The sequence below is a fragment of the Amborella trichopoda genome, chromosome 9 (genome assembly GCF_054954075.1).
Source record: "Amborella trichopoda isolate Santa Cruz 75 chromosome 9, AtrichopodaSantaCruz75HAP2 v2.0, whole genome shotgun sequence".
Classification (NCBI taxonomy): domain Eukaryota; kingdom Viridiplantae; phylum Streptophyta; class Magnoliopsida; order Amborellales; family Amborellaceae; genus Amborella; species Amborella trichopoda.
In genome coordinates this window covers 2,752,056-2,774,219 of record NC_142344.1, presented here as the reverse complement: position 1 = coordinate 2,774,219, position 22,164 = coordinate 2,752,056, and the positions used below count along the sequence as shown (strand labels likewise).

General features: G+C 36.0%; 2 protein-coding genes and 1 non-coding gene across 5 annotated transcripts; 2 read left to right on the top strand and 1 right to left on the bottom strand.

Annotated features, from left to right (window-relative positions):
- The first annotated feature begins 646 nt into the window (after positions 1-646).
- On the top strand, positions 647-2,478 carry LOC18437676 (photosynthetic NDH subunit of lumenal location 3, chloroplastic). The gene is made up of 2 exons (XR_016040100.1): positions 647-877; positions 2,380-2,478. It is a non-coding gene; the product is annotated as a photosynthetic NDH subunit of lumenal location 3, chloroplastic (transcript).
- A 2,584-nt stretch (positions 2,479-5,062) lies between these two features.
- On the top strand, positions 5,063-8,845 carry LOC18437675 (oxygen-evolving enhancer protein 3-2, chloroplastic). The gene is made up of 2 exons (XM_006847878.4): positions 5,063-5,594; positions 8,662-8,845. The coding sequence occupies exons 1-2, from the start codon at positions 5,157-5,159 to the stop codon at positions 8,758-8,760; spliced, it is 537 nt and encodes a 178-aa protein (XP_006847941.2). The 5' UTR covers positions 5,063-5,156; the 3' UTR covers positions 8,761-8,845.
- Positions 8,846-9,922: 1,077 nt separating this feature from the next.
- Positions 9,923-20,308, bottom strand: LOC18437674 (uncharacterized). Of its 3 annotated transcripts, none has more exons than XM_088847126.1 (8): positions 19,465-20,308; positions 17,648-17,747; positions 14,458-14,561; positions 12,425-12,542; positions 12,037-12,125; positions 10,942-11,003; positions 10,723-10,819; positions 9,923-10,194 (listed from the first exon to the last, which is right to left on the bottom strand). In XM_088847126.1, exons 2-8 carry the CDS (start codon positions 17,661-17,663, stop codon positions 10,132-10,134), a joined length of 549 nt encoding a protein of 182 aa, XP_088703252.1. In that variant the 5' UTR covers positions 17,664-17,747; positions 19,465-20,308; the 3' UTR covers positions 9,923-10,131. The 3 variants fall into 3 exon arrangements, with proteins under 3 accessions (XP_088703252.1, XP_011624676.1, XP_088703251.1); XM_011626374.3 differs by having other exon boundaries at positions 14,458-14,526; XM_088847125.1 differs by lacking the exon at positions 10,942-11,003 and having other exon boundaries at positions 14,458-14,526.
- Positions 20,309-22,164: the final 1,856 nt, after the last annotated feature.

Here is a 22,164-nt window from a genome sequence, read left to right as displayed (position 1 = left end):
TCTCATACGTAGGGTTTTAGAACTCTCTGGGCTGCCTGCCTTGGATTAGGGCTGCAAACGGGTCGGGTCCAGGTAGGGTCAACTTCATCAGTCCAGGGTTGACCTGGAGCTGACCCACCGGTTGGCCCAAGTCCTGGTCGGATTTATACATATACACACTTGTCTCGTTTAGGTGGGTCAGGGCTGGACCTAGATCCAATCTATCGGGTCTATTCAACGGGTAGGTTGGACACCCATATCTGTGGAAATCGACCACAGATGGAAACCTATCGAATGAGTGGCCATTTTTTAATGTTAGACATGTATACAGCCACATATCCAGGCATATGCATATGCATACACATACGCATGTAGGGGGCCTTTTTCCCTTCTCTCTACTCTTCTTTGAATCTTGTGTACTAGTTTCCCAGATCTCACACACAAAAGCCATCCTCATGTGGTAGGTTTTTCTTACATACCCATCCATCATCCGGATCGGGTAAATTCTCAACCCCATACCCATCTCTCTACATGCAATTTTTATGAAAACCCGCACCCCACCCCACCCCATCCCCTCTCTCTTGATAGTTGTGTGATCCTTGTTGAATTTTGTGTGTATTTATTTGATTGTTGGGCTTTTTGGTTTGTTAGAGCAAGGGCAGCTAACATGGACAGAAAGGGAAGTGCCATTAGGATCAAGAAGTGTGCTTATGATTTGCTCTCAATTTGGGATCTAATCGAGGAGGACCAGGAGTCTTGGGAATTGGTGGTGAGGGACCTCAGGCTAAGGTCCACATTTCTTTACTGTGATTTTAACAAACTCATTTCCTCCTCTTCCCCTGATCAGAAGCAAGCCCTCACAGACCTAGCCAACAAATTATTCAGCTACATTGAACAGGTAATATTCTATGGTCCATCTGGTCATGGTAATATTGTGGTCACTAGGGCCCATTATCGGCCGTTGATAAATTGGATGGTGATGGTAGGAGTGTGTGGTGCACCATTACATCAATGGCGAGCTTGGTGGACCCTCTCTCCCTCCATCACGGTCCCATCTCTTGATGGACGATGATGACACTAGTGACCATAGAGTCCATGGATCATACAGTCGTAATTCCACTTTATTTAATATAAGAAATGTTTGTAGTGAGAATAATCATCCTAATTTTTTCTCCTCTATGACCAAAGGGTCCCTATTTTATATGAGGAAAAAGTTTATATAAAGATGCTACCTTATAATGTAGACCTCCGGATGCCCATAAAAAATCCATCGAAAAATGTAGTTTTAATATTGAAAAACCCTTTGATTGATCATCTCAACATCGAGGTGTATGACTATGAAAAATAAAAAATATTTTAAGTCTAAAAAATAGTGCATTTTACAACGTATTATCTACACCGTTCATTTTCAAGATATTCATATGTTCATAGATCTACTTGATTTTAACCATGTTTTAAATTTAAAATTTATAATTAAATATAAAAATAGATTTTGAGATAATCCTAAAAACATTTTACATCAAAAGTATATACCATGATAAATTTGAAGGTGCACCTTACCCTTTATATAATGACCATAGTACCCTTGATTTCCATGTATATAAACATACCGACCTCATTTATGGGAGGATAGGCCTAATACTATATATAATCTTGTAATTATATAACCTCAGTCAAATCTTTGTGCATTGACTAATTGAGCCAGGCCCAATTTTAAGGTTCAACTTAACTAAGATTACCAATCTTAGATTTAGAAAGGATCGGAGATCCATACCTACCATTAAATATTAAGGACATGTTTGACAACAAGGATATCGAAAGCCAGATTTTGAAATTCTGGTTTTTAGAAACCTAGTTTCTAGAGACCATGAGTCGACAAGAGGACAAATACTCTGTTTGATAACATGTTTGGGGACATGTTTAGCTTTCTTCTTAACCTCAAAACTCTGAAACCCATGAATTCTACCCCCTAGGAAGAGAATGAAAAATTATCTGTACTTGTCTTTTGGGGAATGGTGCGACCAAGTAACATTAGTGAATCTGTATCAAACATGCATTTTCAGCTGATTCTAGAACACCAATATTGGGTTAGGCTAGCCCGGTTATCGGCACATGAATACACACTTTTTTTTGTTATATATAGAAAAACTTATATAACCTAGGTACCTTGTAGAAGTAAAGTTGTAGTAATTTACAATATCTAGTTTGATTGGACAGTATAGATTTATTACTGTCTGGGTCACATTTTGATTTTGTCTTAAAAGAGATGTCAAAATATGCATTGTCCAACTGAAACAGATAGTGTAGATTTTCATATTTGGTATAATTTCTAGTTGTTTATTTTCATTTTCTTTTATATAGAATAGGATCATTAATTGGGTTTTCTTTTTCTTTTTTTAGCTGGCCGGCGCCCTGAGAACCCGGAGTGTGGATCAAACCCAAAACCTTTATAACGACACGGTGCATGTGTTGGAAGAAGTTGTTGCTCTTGTGTCCTGAGTTTTATTTCCCATTTTTTTGTCTCTGTTTTTTGTTTTCTTAAATATATTTCCTTTGTTTTCTTAATTATATTTCCATGGCAATGGTTTCCTACTTCTTGTCTCATGTAAATTGTAAATACGTGACCATACTGTACACCAATTTTACAAGGAAATTAAAAAGATAGTGTTTGGATTTTTTATGTTTTTCTTTTTTCTTTTTTTTTTGAAACTAAATTTATGTTGTTTTTTTAAGTAGCATTTTTAAGAAAGGGCAAACTTTCTTTATTTTAAATCCGAAATTCATTTTAACCTCTTACATATATACTCGATAATTTATAGAATATTACAATATATGGATTGGGGGTAGTGTGAAATGACGCCCCTAGAATACCCTTAATAATTTTAAAATATATCAAGAAATAATTCGAGTCTTATAAAATCTAATATAGTAGGTTTTTGGGTTTTCAAATCTATTGGATAAATGTTGGAAATTAATACCTTAAACGTACATGAAAAGTTTATTATACGAGGGTTCAAATTTTATGTGAAGTGATCTGCACATCCATTTTAATTTGACACCGTAAATTTGATATTGTTTTAAAAAATGTGTCAAATTATGATATGAGATTATTTACAATGAAACAATTTACTTTTAGTATAAAGAGATCACAATTATTTATAACTATCAAATGTGAAATGTGATAGTTTGGATGAATTACAAAGTTCGAGAAAAATTCTTTTGAATTTTGAGCTTGGTCAATGGAATATACGTAGTGACCCAATTTTACATGATCGAAATTAATTGTGACCACTTTGTACCAAAGATAAATGACCTCATTGTATACTTTTCTTTATGATACCTCTTTAAAAATGGCAAATTCATGCTAAAATAGATGGCGCAGGACACTGGCACTTTACTCTTACAAGAAAAGTTTCACCGGCAATAAAAGGGTCCCCCTTTTCTAGATTAACCCTTTTATTGCTGAGTATTTCGAGTTTGGGTTCATTAATGCAAGGGATAAATATTTGGTAAGGCCACAGTTTCATGGAGCAATGATTCAAATGCCCATCTTGGAGATCGATTGAGGACTGGAATCTCTTTAAAACACCTGCAAATCCATTTCTTATCCCGATATTGAATTTGGAGCTCCTAAAAGAGTTAAAGTCTAATTCATCTAGCTTGGAGATCAATTGAGGACCTGAAACCCCTTTGAAATGCTTGCAAATCCATGAGGCCCCATATCCTGAATTTCAAGCTCTTAGATGTTTCTTAGACAAATATCTCTGATTTCTTCAAATTTTTAGATAACATACCTTATAATTAAGAAAATGAAAAATGTATTGATTCGATAAATATCTCTGATTTCTTCAAATTTTTAGATAACATACCTTATAATTAAGAAAATGAAAAATGTATTGATTCGATATAATTCTTTATTTTATAAAACTTGTACCAATTCTGCCAAAAACCAAAGTGCATCCTTTTTCCAACCAAACACAAAGAATCTGACAACATGGCTATTCAAGTTAAAACTAACGTAGCCTTGTTTGTGATCATGAGCATTTTAGTTATTTTTTATTGTTTCTCATGTTAAATTTCCTGCAAAAAACAACATGGTGATAAATTCCCAACTTTCATTGTCCTTTGGTGTATTGAAAAGAATCAAGGTACATGGCATGGTCTATAGGGGTGGCAATGGACTCGACCAGACTTAGGACCCGACAGATAGACCCAACCTTGGGCCAGGCTCCAAAATCGGGACCCGAATATTATTCGGGTCGGGTCTGGCTATGGTATATATAGGTATTCATAAATGTTGCCAATACGTTTTTCTTTTTTAGGAGTTTCCAATTATTAAATAAAATAATAAGAAATGAGGGTTTATGTAGGTATTCATGAATGTTGTGCAATATTGTAAATGTTGCCAATAATATGGGTATATGATGATAAAAAAAAAAAAGGCAAAAGAAAAAAGGCAACCAAAAAAAAAAAAAAGCTCACAGTCATAGCTCACATGTCTCACATCATGGCAATGGACTTGATCGGACCCATGACCTGATGGTTAGACCCGACCCGGGCCCCGACGGTTAGACTTTGCCACCTCTAATGATCTACTACAATCTATAAACAGGACACCTAGACTGTCTATTGTGCACAACAAGTGGTTCATGTGAACATGTTTCTTCACTTAAGGTCTATGATGGAGAATGTCCATCTCAACCGGCAAGATTGAAATCTGAGGATCGAGATGTGCTCTTATGTCTATAAAGTACAATAATCATGGTAGGGGAAGTTTCAGCTTCCAAAGCCGAACCTCTTAAAATTTGGGCTCCTGCGGGTGTGCACAGAAGGAGCGACAGCTTCCTTTTCTGCCTCAATTTTTCTGCAGCTTCCTTTGCTTCCTCGATTTTTCTAAGGCAGTTCCAAGAATGACAAAAAACAAAGAAACTAGAATCCGCTCCTTCCATGGCCACTGTGGAGCTAAAATGTCAAGAAGTTTTAACTTCTGAAGGCAAACTTTCCACTAAACAAACACGCTAATTGGCCATCATCCACTTAATCAAACACTCTCTTTCTCTCCTTATCCAAAACACGCACACGCTCTCTGTCTGTCATTTGGCCCCATCCAAATTCTCCCTCTCTCTCTCTCTCTCTCTCTCTCTCTCTAAACAGTCATTCCACCACAACACACAGACATGGCCTCAGCCATGGGCTCACAACCTCACTCCCCACCCCTCACCTCAAACCCAAAAAGCCTGAAACCCACCATCTTCAAAAACCCAATCTCTCGTATCAAAAGAAGAACCCTAACATTATCATCTCTGACCGCCATTACAGCAACCTCCAAAACGCTCTTCATATCCCCATCTCCTGCTCTCTCTCTTGATTTCAGGATAACAACCCCTGATTTGACCCCGGAAGAAGCAAAATCTAGAGCACAAAAGCACGCAGAAGAGCTAAAGAAGCTCGAGTCTCTGATCAGTGAGGCTTCATGGAAAGACGCTCAGAAGTTTCTGAGGTTGAATGCATCTCCTCTCCGAGTTGAGCTCAACACCATTATTCAGTCAAGACCAGGGGAGCAGAGGCCACAGCTTAGAAACCTCTATTCCAAGATCTTCAATAGCGTTACTGGGGTGAGTATGTTTAGTCCATGAAAGTACGTACCATAAAGAGAGAATGGTCAAGGACTGGGCCAAGCCTGGGCTCGGCCTCAGGCCTCCGAGTCCACTCGTACTCGGCCGGGTAAACCAGGACACACACCTTGCCAAGCCAAGTAACAGTGTACAAACTTAGAAAATTAAGAAAATAAATTGTTTTTATTAAAATTATATTTCTTTGGTAAGTCACGATGTACAAATGTTTCTATATAATTTTAATGATTTGGATAAGGGTGTGGTTTCTATAAGGCTGCAAGCTTAAACAATCTAATTAAGGCGCACCTCCAAATTCTATCATAACATATGATTTTGGTGTAAAAAATTCTTAAGATTATCTGGAAATCTATTTTTATATTTAATTATAAATTTCAATTTCATACATCTCGATGTCGAGATGATCAATTAGAGGGTTTTTTTATCATTAAAACAACATTTTCTGATGGAATTTTAAGGTGCATCTCTGATTCTACATTTTAAGATTGCAACCTCTTATAAACTTTTTCTTTTTGATAATGGGTTATAATTTTTTTATCATTTGCTCTATTTTATATTTTCTTCCTTCCTAAAACTTTCTACATTATTTCTAGCTATAAATAAATTTTTTCTAAACACCATCTTTTCTATATATATTTTTTGTTATTTTTAGACTTTTAGTGCTCACATGATTTAGTTTGATCTTTAAAGATATTTTTTAAAAAAATTGTTTTCTATTTTTCAAATTTATAGCCTTTTAAAGAGTGTACACTGTTGGGAAAAGTCCATGTGGACTCCCCTAGTAACTCGATATAGGCTAGGGTCGAGTCTGAGGCTAGATACAAATTTCAAAACAATGGTCATGAGTACTATAGCCATCCAGTTTAAGGGAGGGAGGGACGGACGACGACGATGGAGAGAATGGACAATGATGTTGGGTCATGCCATATCTAGTGAGTCTACTCTCTCTTTATCATTTATCACCACTCATTCATTGGGATGACTAGTGTCACTCGAGATCGAAGAAGAGTGATTGTGACTTTCTTATAATAGAGATAAATGGTCTTATTATATACCGTCTTTTATATTAAACATTCTCAAGGTGTGGCTTGTATAAGGCAACAACCTTAATTACAATTACATAAGTAAACAAGTACTACAATTATAAAATTGGTTGTTCAACTTGGGAATAGCTAGGAACAAGACCAGGGCAAGTGGTCATGATGGTAGGGCGTCATGATATAACGTCTGGTGGTCATGATGGTAGGGCGTCATGATATAACGTCTGGAGTTCCATTTGTGAACCCTTATTGAACTTTTGATAAAATACTCGAAACCGCTCTACTACAATTGGAAGTGATAGATGGTTCGATTTTCCCCTTAACTTGGGAGTCGGCCAAATACACCTAGGAATCATATTTAAGAAAGCCTTTTTTATTAGAGAACTATTGGTTTGAGAATGAGTTGAACTTCCTAAACCTTGTTCAAACATTTTAAATTTTGTTTATTTTTTATTTTTTTAAGAAAAATTTGACGAGAGTTGTGAACTCAGCCGATTTGAATTGGAACCTCTTGATGACTAGTTCGACCCACTAATCCGAGTTTGCAAATATTAATAAATAGATTTTTTTTATTTTCCAAATCCTAACAAAATTTGTAGAAATTAGCTTAATAAAGGAATTTAGTGTGGCCAAAGTTAGTGGAGTTTCTAAATTGGCCATTTTTTCTTTCGGTTGTTACTTGAAAAGGTTGCAACCTTTTTAAAATAGGTGCGGTTTGTATAGAGCCGAGGCTCTAAACAATCAAAGTAAAGCACACCTTCAAATAGTGTCGAGAAGCGTGTTTTCGTTATTGAAAATCTTTGTGATACCTTAAAATATATTTTTATTTTTAATTATAAAATTTAAAGCTTCAAAAATAGTGTAGATCGAGCATATCTATGAAAACATGAAAATCTTGAAAATTGACTGTCCACAAATACATTACAAGATGCACTATTTCGAAAACTTTGAAATCCTTTTTTTTTTTTTTCATATCTATACATCTTGATGTTAAGATGATCAATTTGAGGATATTTGGGCATCAAAACAACCTCTTTTAGTGAAATTTTTGAGGTGGGCTCTAATTTGATTGTTGAGGGCCTCGGCTCTATATAAACTTTTTCCTTTTAAAATTTAAACATTTTGGGATGAAATCAAGCCTAAATTTGAAAGGAAAATTCTTTCATGCCGGCAGGACTGCATTTCTATAATATGTGGTCCAAAGGTCTAACGCATCCATCTTATGGATGCAAATAGGCGATCCACCTAATAACTAACCGTCTAAATATTTATTAGTTTTTAAATTTTTTTTTTATATTCATGATCTCCATGTTAAAGATTTTATATTCTCTAAAGCTTAAGTTCAAATTATATTAAAAAGCATATTTAATGCCAAGCCCGCATTTCTACAATATGCGGGCTGGCCTCATAGAAACGGTGTCCAATTTAAATTTTTTATTTCGTTTAGCCGTATGTCCTTGGAATTAGAAACAACGATTGCAGTTTACTTAAACTTTAATAAATGCCCTTTTATTTTTAAATGAGGATTTTGAGAGAGTTGGTCATAAAGTAATTTGGGCTTTGTCCTTTTTTCCATTAATTAAGGGATGAAATTTTTATTGGGCCTAGGTTTTATAAAAATAAAATAAAACCTTATCTCAAACCCTCCGGAAAGTACTTTCGGCATTAAAAATCTTCATGATGGCTCTAAATTTAATTTTCAACATTGGTAATAAAATTTGAAACAAAAAAATAGTAAAGATCTTACGGAGTTGTGAACACTTAATATTTAGAACGAGAGGGATGGTCTAAATGATTTGTTGCAACATACATTATTTTTAAAATTTGAAATCCAAATTTTTGTTTGCACAACCACAATATTCAAGCTGAGATGATCGATTTAAAGGTTTTTCAACAATTAAATTACAGTTTTTGATGATTTATGAGGGGAGACTTTACTTATTTTGATAGGGCCACGGCCCTTTCAAATTATTTTCCTTAATTAAATGATATTTATTTGTTTATTGCAGCTAGATTACGCGGCGAGAAGCAGGAGCTTACCACGTGTGCAAGACTGCTTTGAGTCGATGATAGTGACCTTAGATAGTTTCTTAAGCCAAGTACAGTAAAGTCTCGCGAGAAGATACTGTACCCTTGCTCGCGGGGGCGAAAGACATGCGGGTAGTTTTTGGATGGAAAATTTTGTTATCTAAATCTCCGGATTAGTAGTTCTAAAAGAGAGAAAAAAATAATAAAAAATCTATGTGTTCTTAACTAAAAATTTGATATATTAAAAAGATGGACAGTCGTTATTCAATGTTGGTTTTTTTTTTTTTCTCTCAAACCCAAAATGAGGTTCTCGAATCGCCCTCCTAGTCTGTCGAATCGTATCAGCCAGATAGAAAATCTGATCTAGACCTGTGATCCGATCCTAGTCGTAGAGTTTTAAAGCCCCAAGTCTTTCGAAGCACTCATTAAGTAAGATATCTATTTTGGGCTTATATTGGTAGTCATAGGTGGTTACATCCCCAAAAGTTTGCCGTCCTAAGAAATTAAGAATGCTCCCAAGATTTCACTTAAGGGAGTAAATTGTTCTATATACTCCCGCAGGAGCTTTCTCAAAAATACTTAATCCATGTGATTCCCAAAGTCCAAGCATTTTCTTCTTGGAGCTTTGTGTCAACCACACAAAAAATAAATGGTCAATTATAGAAACCATGACTACTTCTAGGATGGTGCTTAACACGCAAGACACTAAAAACCCCCCCTCTCTCTCTCTCTCTCTCTCTCAACACCAACATATTGATTCGAAAATTTTGGTCGTGGCATTGTTATTAGCGATATTTTGAAATCTCTTCCGAAAAAAAAAGTGATTTTTTGAAATCTCACACGTAATAAATAATAATTTTGAAATCTCTCTCTCTCTCTCTCTCTCTCTCTCTATATATATATATATATATATATATAACCTAATAAGTAAATTTCTCAAGTCTCTCCCCCTCTCTCTCTAAATAAGTAAATTTCTCAAGTCTCTCCCCCTCTCTCTCTAAATAAGTAATTATTTGAAGTCTCACTCTCTCCTCTCTAATAAGTAATTGTTCAAAATTTCTCTCTCAACTTCGTTTAAGAAGGCCACAAAGCAACACCCAAGCCACAATTTTGCCATTGTTCTTCTGTTCCCATCTTCAATATTTTTTTTGGCCTTAAATTTCGCGATCAAGGTAGGTAGTGGGTACTTAGAATTTTCATCACAAACTAGAAATCATTTGCTGGCTTGGAATTTTACTCAGCTGAAAGAAAAGATAAACAAACTTTTTATTCCCTGCAACCTAAAACCAGTATTTCACAATTGCAGGTTCCAAATTGGACTCTTTACAACGGTGTGGTTTTCCATTGATGACGTGTACAATAAGAAAAACCTCTCAACCACCTCATCTTCACTGATTTACAAAGGACCAACATCCTCATCTCTACTTACATAGGCTTCTCTGCTCCACTAACTACCTGGGCTCTTGTTTTAAACGGAGACCAGGGTTACCAAACATGAGAGCCTGCAAATGCAACTAAAAACACGCAAAAATTAAAACAAGAAAAATGGCAAATTGATAAGCATGCGGTTATATAAGTCAACAATCTTTTCTTGTAAAAATAAAATTGCGATATTCTATATTGTCCATTTTAGTTAGACGGAGTAGATTTGACGTACCATTTAAAACTGCACGTCTCTTACGACAATGTCAAATTTGCACCATTCAATTAAAATAGATGGTTTAGATTATTGCAACTTTACTTCTACAGGTAAGGTCGCCGCCTTATATCAACTATGTTTAAATAACTTTAGATACAAAGGAATGCTCTCTCTCTCTCTCTCTCTCTCTCTCTCTCTCACGCGCACACACACACACACAAAAGGTTCCATGTACATGCCTTCATGTATAGCTTCGGATGAGACCATGGTTATGGTTCTTAATCAAATAATCGTTTTTTATGAAAATGTGGTTATGTTTCCTAGTCCGATATATAGGAGTTTTTGAACTGCAAAAGCTGTTCAATAATAGAAGTCATCTTCTTCAAAGTCCATAACAGCTTACTTGAGAAGTATTTGGTAGCAGGGCACTAGCAAGTTGTTCGTTTATCCCAAATGTTAGTGGTGGCATCTGGCTCATAATACCAGGCATAGTTCTCATACTGCAAACACAAGAAAAATCGAAGTTAAAGCATGGTTACCACTATAAGAGATGAAATGCTGAAAGATGACACGGCTAAGACAGTTAGAAATTGATGCCACAAGCACAAACTTTCTCACATACTCGCTCAAGATTGCTGCAATATTGTCCCGTGTACGACAGAATAGCTCAATGTTGTCCTGTATCTGCTTCAAATTAACATCTTTTATCCATCAGGGCAGTGTACAGAATTCTTCAAAATTTGCCTCTGGTTAAGGCAAAAATGGACAACCTTGAAAAACAACATTCCTTGCCAAAATTGGGCCATGGGTATATGAATGATCCAGCCCACAATCACCATAGTAAATCAAAAGGACAGATGCAAACGCAAAACTAGAGATTAATAAAACTCTCTCCAAGGCCGGTCCAAAAGTGAGCGAACAGTATTAGAAAAGTCTTCATACTTCTTTTTAATTTTTTTATCAGTAAAAAAGAAAATGTGGGAGAAACATTTTTCTCAAATTTGAGTAAAAACATAGTTCATTTCTTGATTTGCTCCCAGAAGTTTTTTTCATGTAAAAAACGAAAGTAATCTTGATGGAAACTAAGGTTAACAGGAAACTAGGTTTTGGGATTTTAAGCAACTGCAACTTTTGTCCCTTCACCTTAATTTTTAATTTCTACATATTTGACGATAATCCATCACTCATGAAAAAGGAAGAGCAAACATAAGCACCACTTCTAATAGCGATTACCAACTTCAGCCAGATACGATGTTCCATTATTGACAGTTGAGATTGCAATCACCTTTTCTACCTTCGATGCTCAGAAAGAGCAACTCTACTAATGAGAATGCAAGAAACATAATCACACATTTCAATTATAAGCCTAAACTCAACATAGGCAAACTCCCTTTGCTGGCAATCCACTAGAAAACAGTAGCTAAACAAAATCCCCAATTCATTAAATGGCAAACTTTGACCAATGACCAAATCAAATTTACCGAGCAAGAGACAGCTTAAGGAAATAACAAGCAAACAAGAATGGAATTCAAATCATGATTGGTGCTCGAAGAATGACCTCGCATAGGAAAGTTTTGAACCCAAAACCTTTGCAAGTCAACTACTGAGTGACACCACACAGGAGAGGAAGTTTGTCGTCAAAATGTTCCAAGAATTCAATAAGAAAGTTTTCTACTACAAGATTAATTAATGGACAATGAGAGAAGACAAATTTCACCTTGTAGTTCGCAAGATTGGAAGATATTTGGTGAAGAACTCGAACATTTTCCTCCAATAGATGCCTTGTTGTGTCACTGATTATTGGAACTAACCGCAAAAAAATATGCGTTAATCAGTAATGAATAAATATAATGCATATTTGAAAAATAGACATTCATCAAAATTTATTTTTTTCCTTAAAAAAAAGATGCTTTGATTAAGTTTTAAACTGCAAGCATTGCATGCATTTTCTTCCATACTAAATCTAGTTAGGGGAAATTCTGAGCAATTGCATGGGCATTCTCTCATTTATTTTGTTAAAATTCAAACAATTTTCCTTTTTGATTTCAAAATCCAAAGTCCCAAATTTCAAAGTATGTGCAATAGTGACAAGAACTACGACCCACCTTCACAAGATTGGACCTTGTTGTTGTCTACATTTTGAAACGTATATGCATATGGAGAAATGTTGTAAGGTAGGACTGGGGGGATACTTGTCCTCAAGGAAGAATCCACCATCTTTTCCTGAAAAGTCAAGTATCTTTTTAGTTCCATTGGTCCTCCAGAATATAAGATCCAACAAACTTGAGAAGATGCGGAACATGCAATCAAAACAAGGAAATAAAAAACATTTATAGAAAGTTATAATTAATGTGACTGTAGATAAATAATGTCTTTGGCATAATGAAATAGTGATAACTTTAATAAAAAAAAGTCAAAACCACAGATCGAAGAAATACAAAGTACATTGTCTTGCAAGCCTACAATGGAACATTATGTTTCCCATCAAAATATAAATTATGAAAGGAAGTAGAATCCGGAATACAGAAAGAATAGTTTTTTCAGCTGGAGGCCACGTGGGAAATCAGTGGTATACACATCAACGCGGCATAACCTCAGATATTTGAATTACCAAAGCAGCATTTTGAGGCATAACCTCACCTCTCAGACTATCAAACCACCATAGCACAGTCCCTAAACTATATGTTTACTGGAAGCATTCCTAGGAGAAAGATTTAAAGACTTATTGTGAAGATAAATGTTTAATGGACTATCCTCAGATCAGCACTGTTCAAGACAGTCCAAGTTAGTGCTTCCACAAAAAAAAAAGAAAAAAAAAGAAAAAGAAAAAAGACACGCAGACACACAAAAATTTAACAACTACTTTCAGGCAATCAGAATAACTGTCTTGAGTTCTTTTGACTCCTTCCATATCAATGGGAAGAAATGGAAACAAGTTCTCATCAATGTTAATGAGATTGTGAAGGGGGGGGCACATATCATCATTGCTAAGGTTAAGCAAAAGAAAGAACATAAAGGAAAAGAAAAGAAAAGAAAAGAAAAGCTGAGAAGGCTGAAGAAAGTATACACGCTATTATTTGTCTCTACAAATGGTGGCAGAAGTAGCAAGAAAGTTTGAGAGCATGCCATCACCCTCTTAAATTGGGGGCCAAAAAAGTGATATAACCCTTCAAAGTAATTTGAAAGTGATATTTTAAGGGTACACTGGACCGAAAAATATTGAAGGCCCAAGTATCATAAAGATAAAGATGATGAAATGGGCTATGCAATTTAAAGGAAAAACCACTTTTTCAGGTAAAACACCTAGGTGCACTCCGAATATGATTTGGTGCAAACAAAATTTCACCGTGAAGCAAAATTTCATCTTGACATAGATATCCTTTATTTATTCCCATCATAAAGAAGCATGAATTTTCTATCGTCACTAGGCGAGGTAGGAAATCATGATATTCAGGCCTTTTCACGTTAGTGTAATTCTTATATTTCACAAAATTCTTTAACAAAACCAAAATAATTTTAAAAACAACATTTGCCACCTCCAAATGCAACAGAACAGGAAGATGAAATTTTTCCGATGATTATTGAACTCCCTTTCTTCTGAGTGCCTCATATCAGATGACCATAATCTACCTTAATCTTTTGGAAACTACAACTAGCACCAAACAAATACTGTCAGATCTTACAATAGACAACAGCAGGCTGATACTCCCAAGATATTAACTTTTAAATATTCACTCGGAATGGGCTCAACTCTAGGTGGTCAGGGAGACCAGGTACCATAACATGACATTTTGAGTTCCATTCCTACCGCGGGTAGGGGACCCTATCTCCGCTGAACTATCAACAAAAACTTTTTAAGGATTCACACAGTATCTAATGGATTAATATCAAAATTCAACTATGATCCATATGAAGTTTATTACTATGAGGTAGTCAGCATAATAAAATAATTAGGTGACAGGCATGTATCTATAATTCTACGTAAACATTTCTTCGATAGTGTCCAAGTTCAATTAGTAGGTGATGGGGGTTGGAACATATTTGAAGTGTCTGTGCAGTGTGGTATAAATGTCGGATACACATACCAATTGGGTCACAAAAGAACATAAGAAAATGTTCATATTGAACAGCAAGTTACCTTCCGCTCTTTCAATTTCTTGCCGGTGTAAGTATCTTCAGGTTTTCTCCGTTTTCCATTCTCCTTCTTCTGCAAATGCCATGGAAAATTTCCAAGCACCCACCCTATTAGAGCAGACATGAGATATACTGCTGTAGATCGAACATAAAAATCATATTTCTGCTAGTAATAATGAAAATGTGGGCCAAAAATGATAACTTGAAAATGTTCACAAGTAGATATATAATTCTGATATTTCCTCACAATAGTACCACTGAAAAACATGACTCAAATTTGATTTCTGAGCAGATGAGAAGTAAAACATCTTAAACTAGTAGTCGTGTAGCCACGATTCTTACATCCTTTCCCATAAGGAAGAGCAGTACATGGATTATCTTCTTATGCATTTGGGATTACTCAAGGGTTATGAGTCATTGAAGGAAAAAATAGTATTTACGAAGTTCACAGGATCAGTTACGGTTTCTTCTAATAATGCCTAAAGACCTTTCAGGGAGTTTCAAAAGTGAAGTGACGGAACTGGCTAATCACCTCATGCTTTTCTTCTTGCCCTCCTCAATCCATAGTGGGATCTTCTCCCTAATCGATAAAAATAGAGGGGTGTTCTCTTACTCTGAGCCTTCGGTGGATTGAGAGATTCCTTAGACTTCTTTAGTCCCACATATGATGAAAATGGGAAATGTACCATGGAGATTGGAGGACATGATGGAATTTGGAGAAGGGTACATATTCAATGATTTGCGGAATAAGGGGGATTCATCACCTGAGATAGAAAGATATGGAAATCAAGATGCTAGTGGCCTACAGGTATCAGAATGCTCCACACTTCAATCCATTAATTGAGCATAAACATAGCATCTTTTCCTTCTCATGGACTAGAGAATGCACAAGTGCTTTTAATTCTTCTTCTTCATGTTTTTAGCTCTTTCTGCATTTTCATTTTGCATTTATCAATCAAATTCTTGGGAGATTTCCAACTCCACCATGGCCGGTCCCAATCCCGTATAAAGGAGGAGGATTGTGTTAGGTAGGTCGTTAGAGCAAAACTTTGCCATGTCTTTTCATGAATCTTGGACCTATAGAATGGTGGAACAGGATTTCTGTAATCGACCCCAAATAGTTGGGATAAGACTCAGATGATGATGAAATTCTTTAGAGATTTCCAAATAGTGTTCGTTGATATTGTCTTTTTAATTATCGTGAAGGAGCTAGAATCCTTCTTTAATCTTGTTTTACTACAAAGACTGGAAGCAAGACGTAACATGAAGATCGAAGGATATGACTTAGAGAGAAAAGGAGTGTATAGATCAGAGGTTGGAGAGTACAAAGCACGAGTTTTGTAATAGCATAGCAAGACTTAGTACCATGGAAAGATTCCACTAACAGAAGAGGAAAGTTGCCTGATGAGAACATTCGAGGAGTTGTAATATACAACATGCTGAAGGAGATAGATTTGAGGCAAAAGTCAAGCATTAGATGTTCACTAGAAGACGAGTATATTGTATTTTCCAGTATGAGACATAAAGGGAAGTCACACGCTCTCTAACAGAGGATGGTACTCTCAGAAGAATCCCTAGGATATTGATGACATGATTATGGCTTTTTTTGAGAGAATACATTTAGGTTCCCAAACTGGAAGAGCTGGAGTTTGCGTTATTACCATAGGAATTTGTGGCATTGCTGTAGTGAGAGTTTAACAAGAACATTTAATAAGAGTGCTATTTGGTTTTGGGCGATAGAGCTCCAGGGAATAATGGGGTTTACTACCAGAGATAATGGTGATGGTAACGAGGGAGGTGATGGAGCAATCAGACTGATTCTATTATAAGGCTAGGATGGATACATGTGCACCAAGAAATGGAGGAAATCTGGAAACAGCATTTCTCTCTTATAGTTTATGTGAGGAAAATGTTCTCCACTCGCTATCACCAGATTCACCATCTTTTTCCAATAATGAATGTTCTTTGATTATTCCCATAACATGTAACCTTCAAATCAACTTTATTTTGTGCAAATCATTATACACTACCATGCACTTCTTTGAGAATCAATATTATGAACTATTTTTTGCACATGCAAGCATATATTAATTCATACACACAACCACATGCTGAGTGCAACAACATTCATACGAATAGTAAACTGCACAACAATTACAGAAAGATCCCAATAGTCCTATTTAAAGATGTTTGTTGCTTTTCCAGTGTTACTTCTAGCTTATGGCTTAAATATTTGACCCAGGGAGTAATTGGTTCAAGTAAACACAATAGTTGACCAAGATAAGTTCAAGTCTAATGCTTTCAGACCATGGAGAGATACAGAGGAAATCATATGAAATTAAGGGTATTGAACTTGATTATATGAATAGCATAGTGATGTCAAACTCAGAAAGAATCATAACAGAAACATACTCAGTATTATGTTTTTTGAAGCTGGGGTTTATAAGCTCAAGCTAGTCTCCTATTTCATTGGCTCCACTACTTCTAATTTTATTTTAACTTTTAATTAGATATTTATTTTAACTGCACAAAATCGGTTCAAAGAACTCCAATAAGCAGTCTCCTCCAACAGACTGATGACCAAATCAAATCTCCAGTACTTCTAATTTTATTTTAACTTTTAATTAGATAATTATTCTACTCTAAATGTTTTCAACCAAAACAATGAATAATGCATCTCTAGCTATCAACTGAAATTAATACTTCTCGGAATTCCACAGAGAGAAAAAACAACAAATGAAAGACAAACTAGTGCTTCTTGCACAAAGCACGCACTAAAACACCTTACGGCAGTTAGGATTCAGTGCAGTTTCTACCAAAATAATTTTATTTAAGTATTCTTCATCAGTAAAAGCAGAGAAATGTCTAAAGTCTCTGAGCAACCTAACCTGGCATTCTATGTTCCAACTAATATCATAACAAGGAAAATTCTTGAAGATAAAACCACAATCAAATTATGGTAAGAAAGTGTCAATTTATATCTTCTCTTTAAAGGAAAGGGGAAGTACACCCAACATAAAAAGTTAAATACGTGGAAGAAACACACAAAAAAAAATCCAGTAAACTTCACCTGTTTTCTTGCTTCTTGATATTTTATTGCAAAAACTTCTTATCAACAATTGGAACATAGTTTTCACTTTGCTCTTGGAGAAATTACAAAGCCCCGTATTATGAAATCAAAACAATTAACTCACCGTCATCCACCGGCATCTGAGAGCCACATCCCTCACGGTCTTGTCTGGCAATTGAGCTGCAATCTTGATGTACCTCATAATATTTGATTCCTCAGAGAGTCTGAAAATGCATAATAATAAGTGAGGACACTGGCAACAGGCATATTAAAAAAAAGACTGGTAAGTAGAAGCAAAATTTCAGTATCAAACAAAGTAGATGAGCGTCCCTACGACCAATTTGTCATGTGATTATAAATTAACTCACATAAAAAAGAAAAAAGGAGAACACTTATAGCATTCTTTGTGGTTTCAATTTTGGAGGAAAATGCATAAACCATAAATATGTTGCCCAATAAGGATTGACAGGGAGAAAATTGGTTGAATTCAACATCCTTGCAACCCTCCTATGTACTGTTTCTATTTTTTGAGCAAGATTTCAATAATGCTTTTAGCAAGATAAAATTTCGAGTTCTTATTTTCATAACATGTTATGTTTAATTAAAAAAAGAAATAAAATCCTCGCAATACTGGTAAGTTTTTTTTATTTATTAAAAAAGGCAATCCTGGTAAATTCATACAGAGAAGCTTTTCCCTACTGAGCATATTTAATCAAAAAATTGAGACCCACATTTCAAAGCCAGGTCAAATATAAAATAGATTTTGTGCATTACAGTCAAATAACAGTCCTATTTGGTTCTCTGCCATGTCCGGGATGCCCACTTGTAGATAGATAAATCGGCAAGGAGTAATTGGTTAACAACTTGGGAGCAACAGTGAAATAAATGAGCAGACCAACACGTCAAAGAGCGACCACAAATTCATGCCACGAGCCCAAAGATTTGGTAATTAAATACAAACAAGAATCTACAAGTGGACTCTGCCTCCCAACAATGGCTAAAGAACGTCACAATTGAAGAAAGAGAAATTCTTCGAGGCCCACAATGGACAACGAAAACACCAATATTTGTTAAAACCATAGTCCAGGAGAATCTGGTCACAAGCCACTTGTAAAAAAAAAGAACAAATTCTTCAAAGGCATGCCACTTGCTGCACTAGCATGCGATTCACGACGACCATTTAGAAAGAGAAAGCAGTCAATGAGAGCCCACAGATACAAAACAAAAAAGAAACCTATTGTCGGCGATCTCATGCAAAACAGATTCATGCAAGAAATATCAATCAACATTCTCCAATTCTACGGCGAACCTCACTGTACATAAAAGACCTTTCTCTATTCATTTTGCAATTACCAGTGCTTTTTTGAATTACGAAAGCATGGAAAGGGAAGATAAAATGGGGAAAAAATGAAATAACTCAACCGACATGGTTAATGGAGAAAGGAGAAAATTAATAAATTATGGACAAAGAAGAGAAAAAATCGAACAGAGTACGAGAGACTGCGTGCATGCATGAAAAAACTAGCTTTCTACATATCAAAATGGACAATTCTCACAACCAAATTAACAAGAAAGAAAAAAAACCGTAACAAAATAGGAAAAAAAAGAAAATTGAAATAAGAAACCGTAATAAATACGACTGGGATAGAAGAAGAAATACGAAATATTTCTGACAACCAAAGCAACAGCAAAGAAAAAAACCAATTACTGTAACAATGGAAAATAAGCTTGGAGAACAAAAAAACCAGAACTAACAAAGAATTCAAGAGACTCAATTACACCAGCTACTGACAACAAGGCAAAAAATCAACCCACTCCCCCGAAAAGGAAAAGAAACCTAGAGAGAGACCAAACACCTACCTACTTGACGAAGGTGCAAAGTAGTGAACCTAACAGAAAAATAAACAAAATCTAGAGAGAGACATATATAGGGACACTTACCTGCCAAGGCCCTCCTCCAAAATAGATTGCTCCTCAATAGACCACTCCACGGCCAATCCAGTGTCATGCTTGAGGCCTGGAGATGACTCTGAACTCATGGAAGCTGAGCTATTTATCGCCCCTGAACCAAACGAAATTGCATGTCTATTGAACATGGAGTGGTGAACCCCCATGTTCGAATTAGCCGCCATTTCCCCCCAAAAAATTGAAAAACCCTAGCTCATTCCCCTCAAATCACCCGCCAATTCATCAGAAATCCCTAAAAACAAATTAAAAACCACCTACTCTCTCTCTCTAAAAAAACCGCCTTTTTTCGTGAGCTGTAGCTGTATGGGTGGCTCAGAAGGTTTCCACCAATGAAAATTAACACAAACTCTCTCTACCAAATCTCTCTCTCTCTCTGCAGACGCTCTTTCTCTCTCTAAAAAGTCCCAGAAGTGAGGACGGTATAAGTACCTTTGGACAAAGAAACCCTAGAAATGGAGCTAAATAATTGGAGCGAAGAAAGTTAGAACGCCTTGGAATTCAGCGAAAGTACAGATCCCAAGAAGCATTTAAGCCAATTATTGCAGAAGAGAGGGAAAACGACATTGGATTTGCCCCCTCCCCCTAGGGTGGCCGCGGCGTTTTCACCGCCACCTCCACTGGCCTCCTCTTCTAGAGAGAGAGGCCGAGCTCCCCCGTAGAGAGAGAAAGCCGAACTCTTGCTCTGGAGAGAGAAAGCCGGGCGCTTTTGTAGAGAGAGAAAGCTGAGAGCTCCTTCCTGGTTTCGCCTTGTGCCCTCTCACGGTTGAAACTTGTACAACCCCCATTTGGTTCCATAAATTCAATTGTTTGCGCGTGTATTTTGCGCAGCAAAAAGTTGGACAAATATTTATTCGATTATTTCCATTCTTGTTTTTTGTTATAACCCCACCCATGATATTTTCAGTAATCCACCAATAACGGTAGAATAATTGCACTGCTCACCACGTGATAACGTCCCAAATAACAAATAAAAGGTTTGTGTATGGCCGTGGTTCTGATCTTGTAGAAAATTGTTGTTCGAGTTTTGGCAAAGCATCATACTCATCTCGGTCCTCTAGAATGGGATATGAAAAGGGACAGTATATAATGAAACCATTTACCTACTTTTGGTACAAGGTAGTCACAACTAATCTGGACTATTGGATGTGAAATTTAGTGGTTGTATTTATTTTATTAACCAAAATCAAAGTTTAAAAGAAATTTTATCGGACATTAGCGAAAGTTCAAATTAGATGGTTGTAAGTATTTGTGATCTCCCTATACAAAAGGTAGATGGTCTCATTGTATACAATCTCGTATAAAAATGTATTCTAAACCCTAAAAATAGTTTATCGTGTAATGTATCATTTGAAACATGCATTTTCAATTGTTCAAAGAACCACCAAATATGTACTAATTTTCTAGCTTCAAATTCAATGGTGGGATAGATATAGAGGTTATTAAATAGGTTTTTGGCACCGGAATTCAGTTTTTTGACAGGATTTTGGGTAACGGCTTTACTTTTAATCATAATGCTTAGACCTTGCGCTAACCATACCCAAATAACAGCTAGTAAAACATTTCAAAGTAAGAGAAAAAAGATGATTTTTTCGAGAAAAATAGCAAAAAAATAAAATCGTAACACATTTCAAAATAAATAATGTGAAATGACGGCTGTTATAACACATTTTAAAATAACATTTGTTATGTGAAATGATGGCCTACATAAAGATAACGCCCAATCTTTACGTGATTTATTTGTGATGAATATGTATAATGTAACGTCATTACCAAAGTGGCATGTGTTATACCCAATGTAATATCCGTTATGAAAGGGCCTCGAGGTCTTCATAACGGCTACAGACTCGAACAACGAAAGGCCAAAAAAAAAGGCAAACTGGTTAGTGCCATAGAATTTGACTCATTATTTTCTATTGATAAATTTTCCTACCACTCCATTCTTTCTCTTCCCGGAGTACGCCTTTTTCACAATTCACTACGATAACGGATTTCCACCGTTGTATAAAAGCAGACGGCCTTGGCCGTTATTTTAAAATCTGAGCCTTGGCTTGTATTTCCACCCGCTTTTTCAGTGGAGAAAAGCAAAAGTTGGGGGTGCAATCTTAAAAAAGAGTGGGTGGCAGGAGTAGACGGGAGGGGAGTGAATTTATTCATGTATAGCGTAATGAGCCGTAATCATCCCTGTGGCCACTATGGCGGGTGGGGCCCACGGCCCATGTGAAGGCTCTTTCCCACTTACTACTCCCATTTTGCAGGCCATTTTAAATCGCCCACTCCCTTTGTTTTTATGTTCCCACTCCAATAGCTTCCCTTCTTTTTTTTTATTACAGGCGCATAAATTATGCTCCTGCGGGAGCATCAATATCTCTACTTCCTATTCCCATGGTTACACTTAACTCTTTTGGGGAAAAAAAAACATCAAAAATTTTGGGAAACCACCTAAGAATCACTCTGAACATTATTTTCAAAAGAAAAAAAATGAATCTTAATTTTTCTAACACTTACATCAACTTGGATGATCTCTATTCAATAATATTGAGACAGTATTCGATTTTTGAAAAATCGGTCGACTAACTTGGGATCGGCCAGTTGCCGATCCCGATCTGGCCCAATCAACGGTCATGTATGTATGAATTTTTTTCAATGCATTAATCAGCAGACTAATCTAACTAA

Bases quoted from the DNA above. Each gene is read 5' to 3' on its own strand.
- LOC18437675 (XM_006847878.4), top strand. From the start codon at position 5,157: ATGGCCTCAGCCATGGGCTCACAACCTCACTCCCCACCCCTCACCTCA. The intron at 5,595-8,661 runs GTGAGTATGTTT...TGTTTATTGCAG, and splicing joins TCTTCAATAGCGTTACTGGG to CTAGATTACGCGGCGAGAAG.
- LOC18437674 (XM_011626374.3), bottom strand. From the start codon at position 19,655: ATGGCGGCTAATTCGAACATGGGGGTTCACCACTCCATGTTCAATAGA. The intron at 14,527-17,647 runs GTGAGTTAATTG...TGGCATTTGCAG, and splicing joins TCAGATGCCGGTGGATGACG to AAGAAGGAGAATGGAAAACG. The intron at 12,543-14,457 runs GTAACTTGCTGT...TTGACTTTTCAG, and splicing joins AGAAATTGAAAGAGCGGAAG to GAAAAGATGGTGGATTCTTC.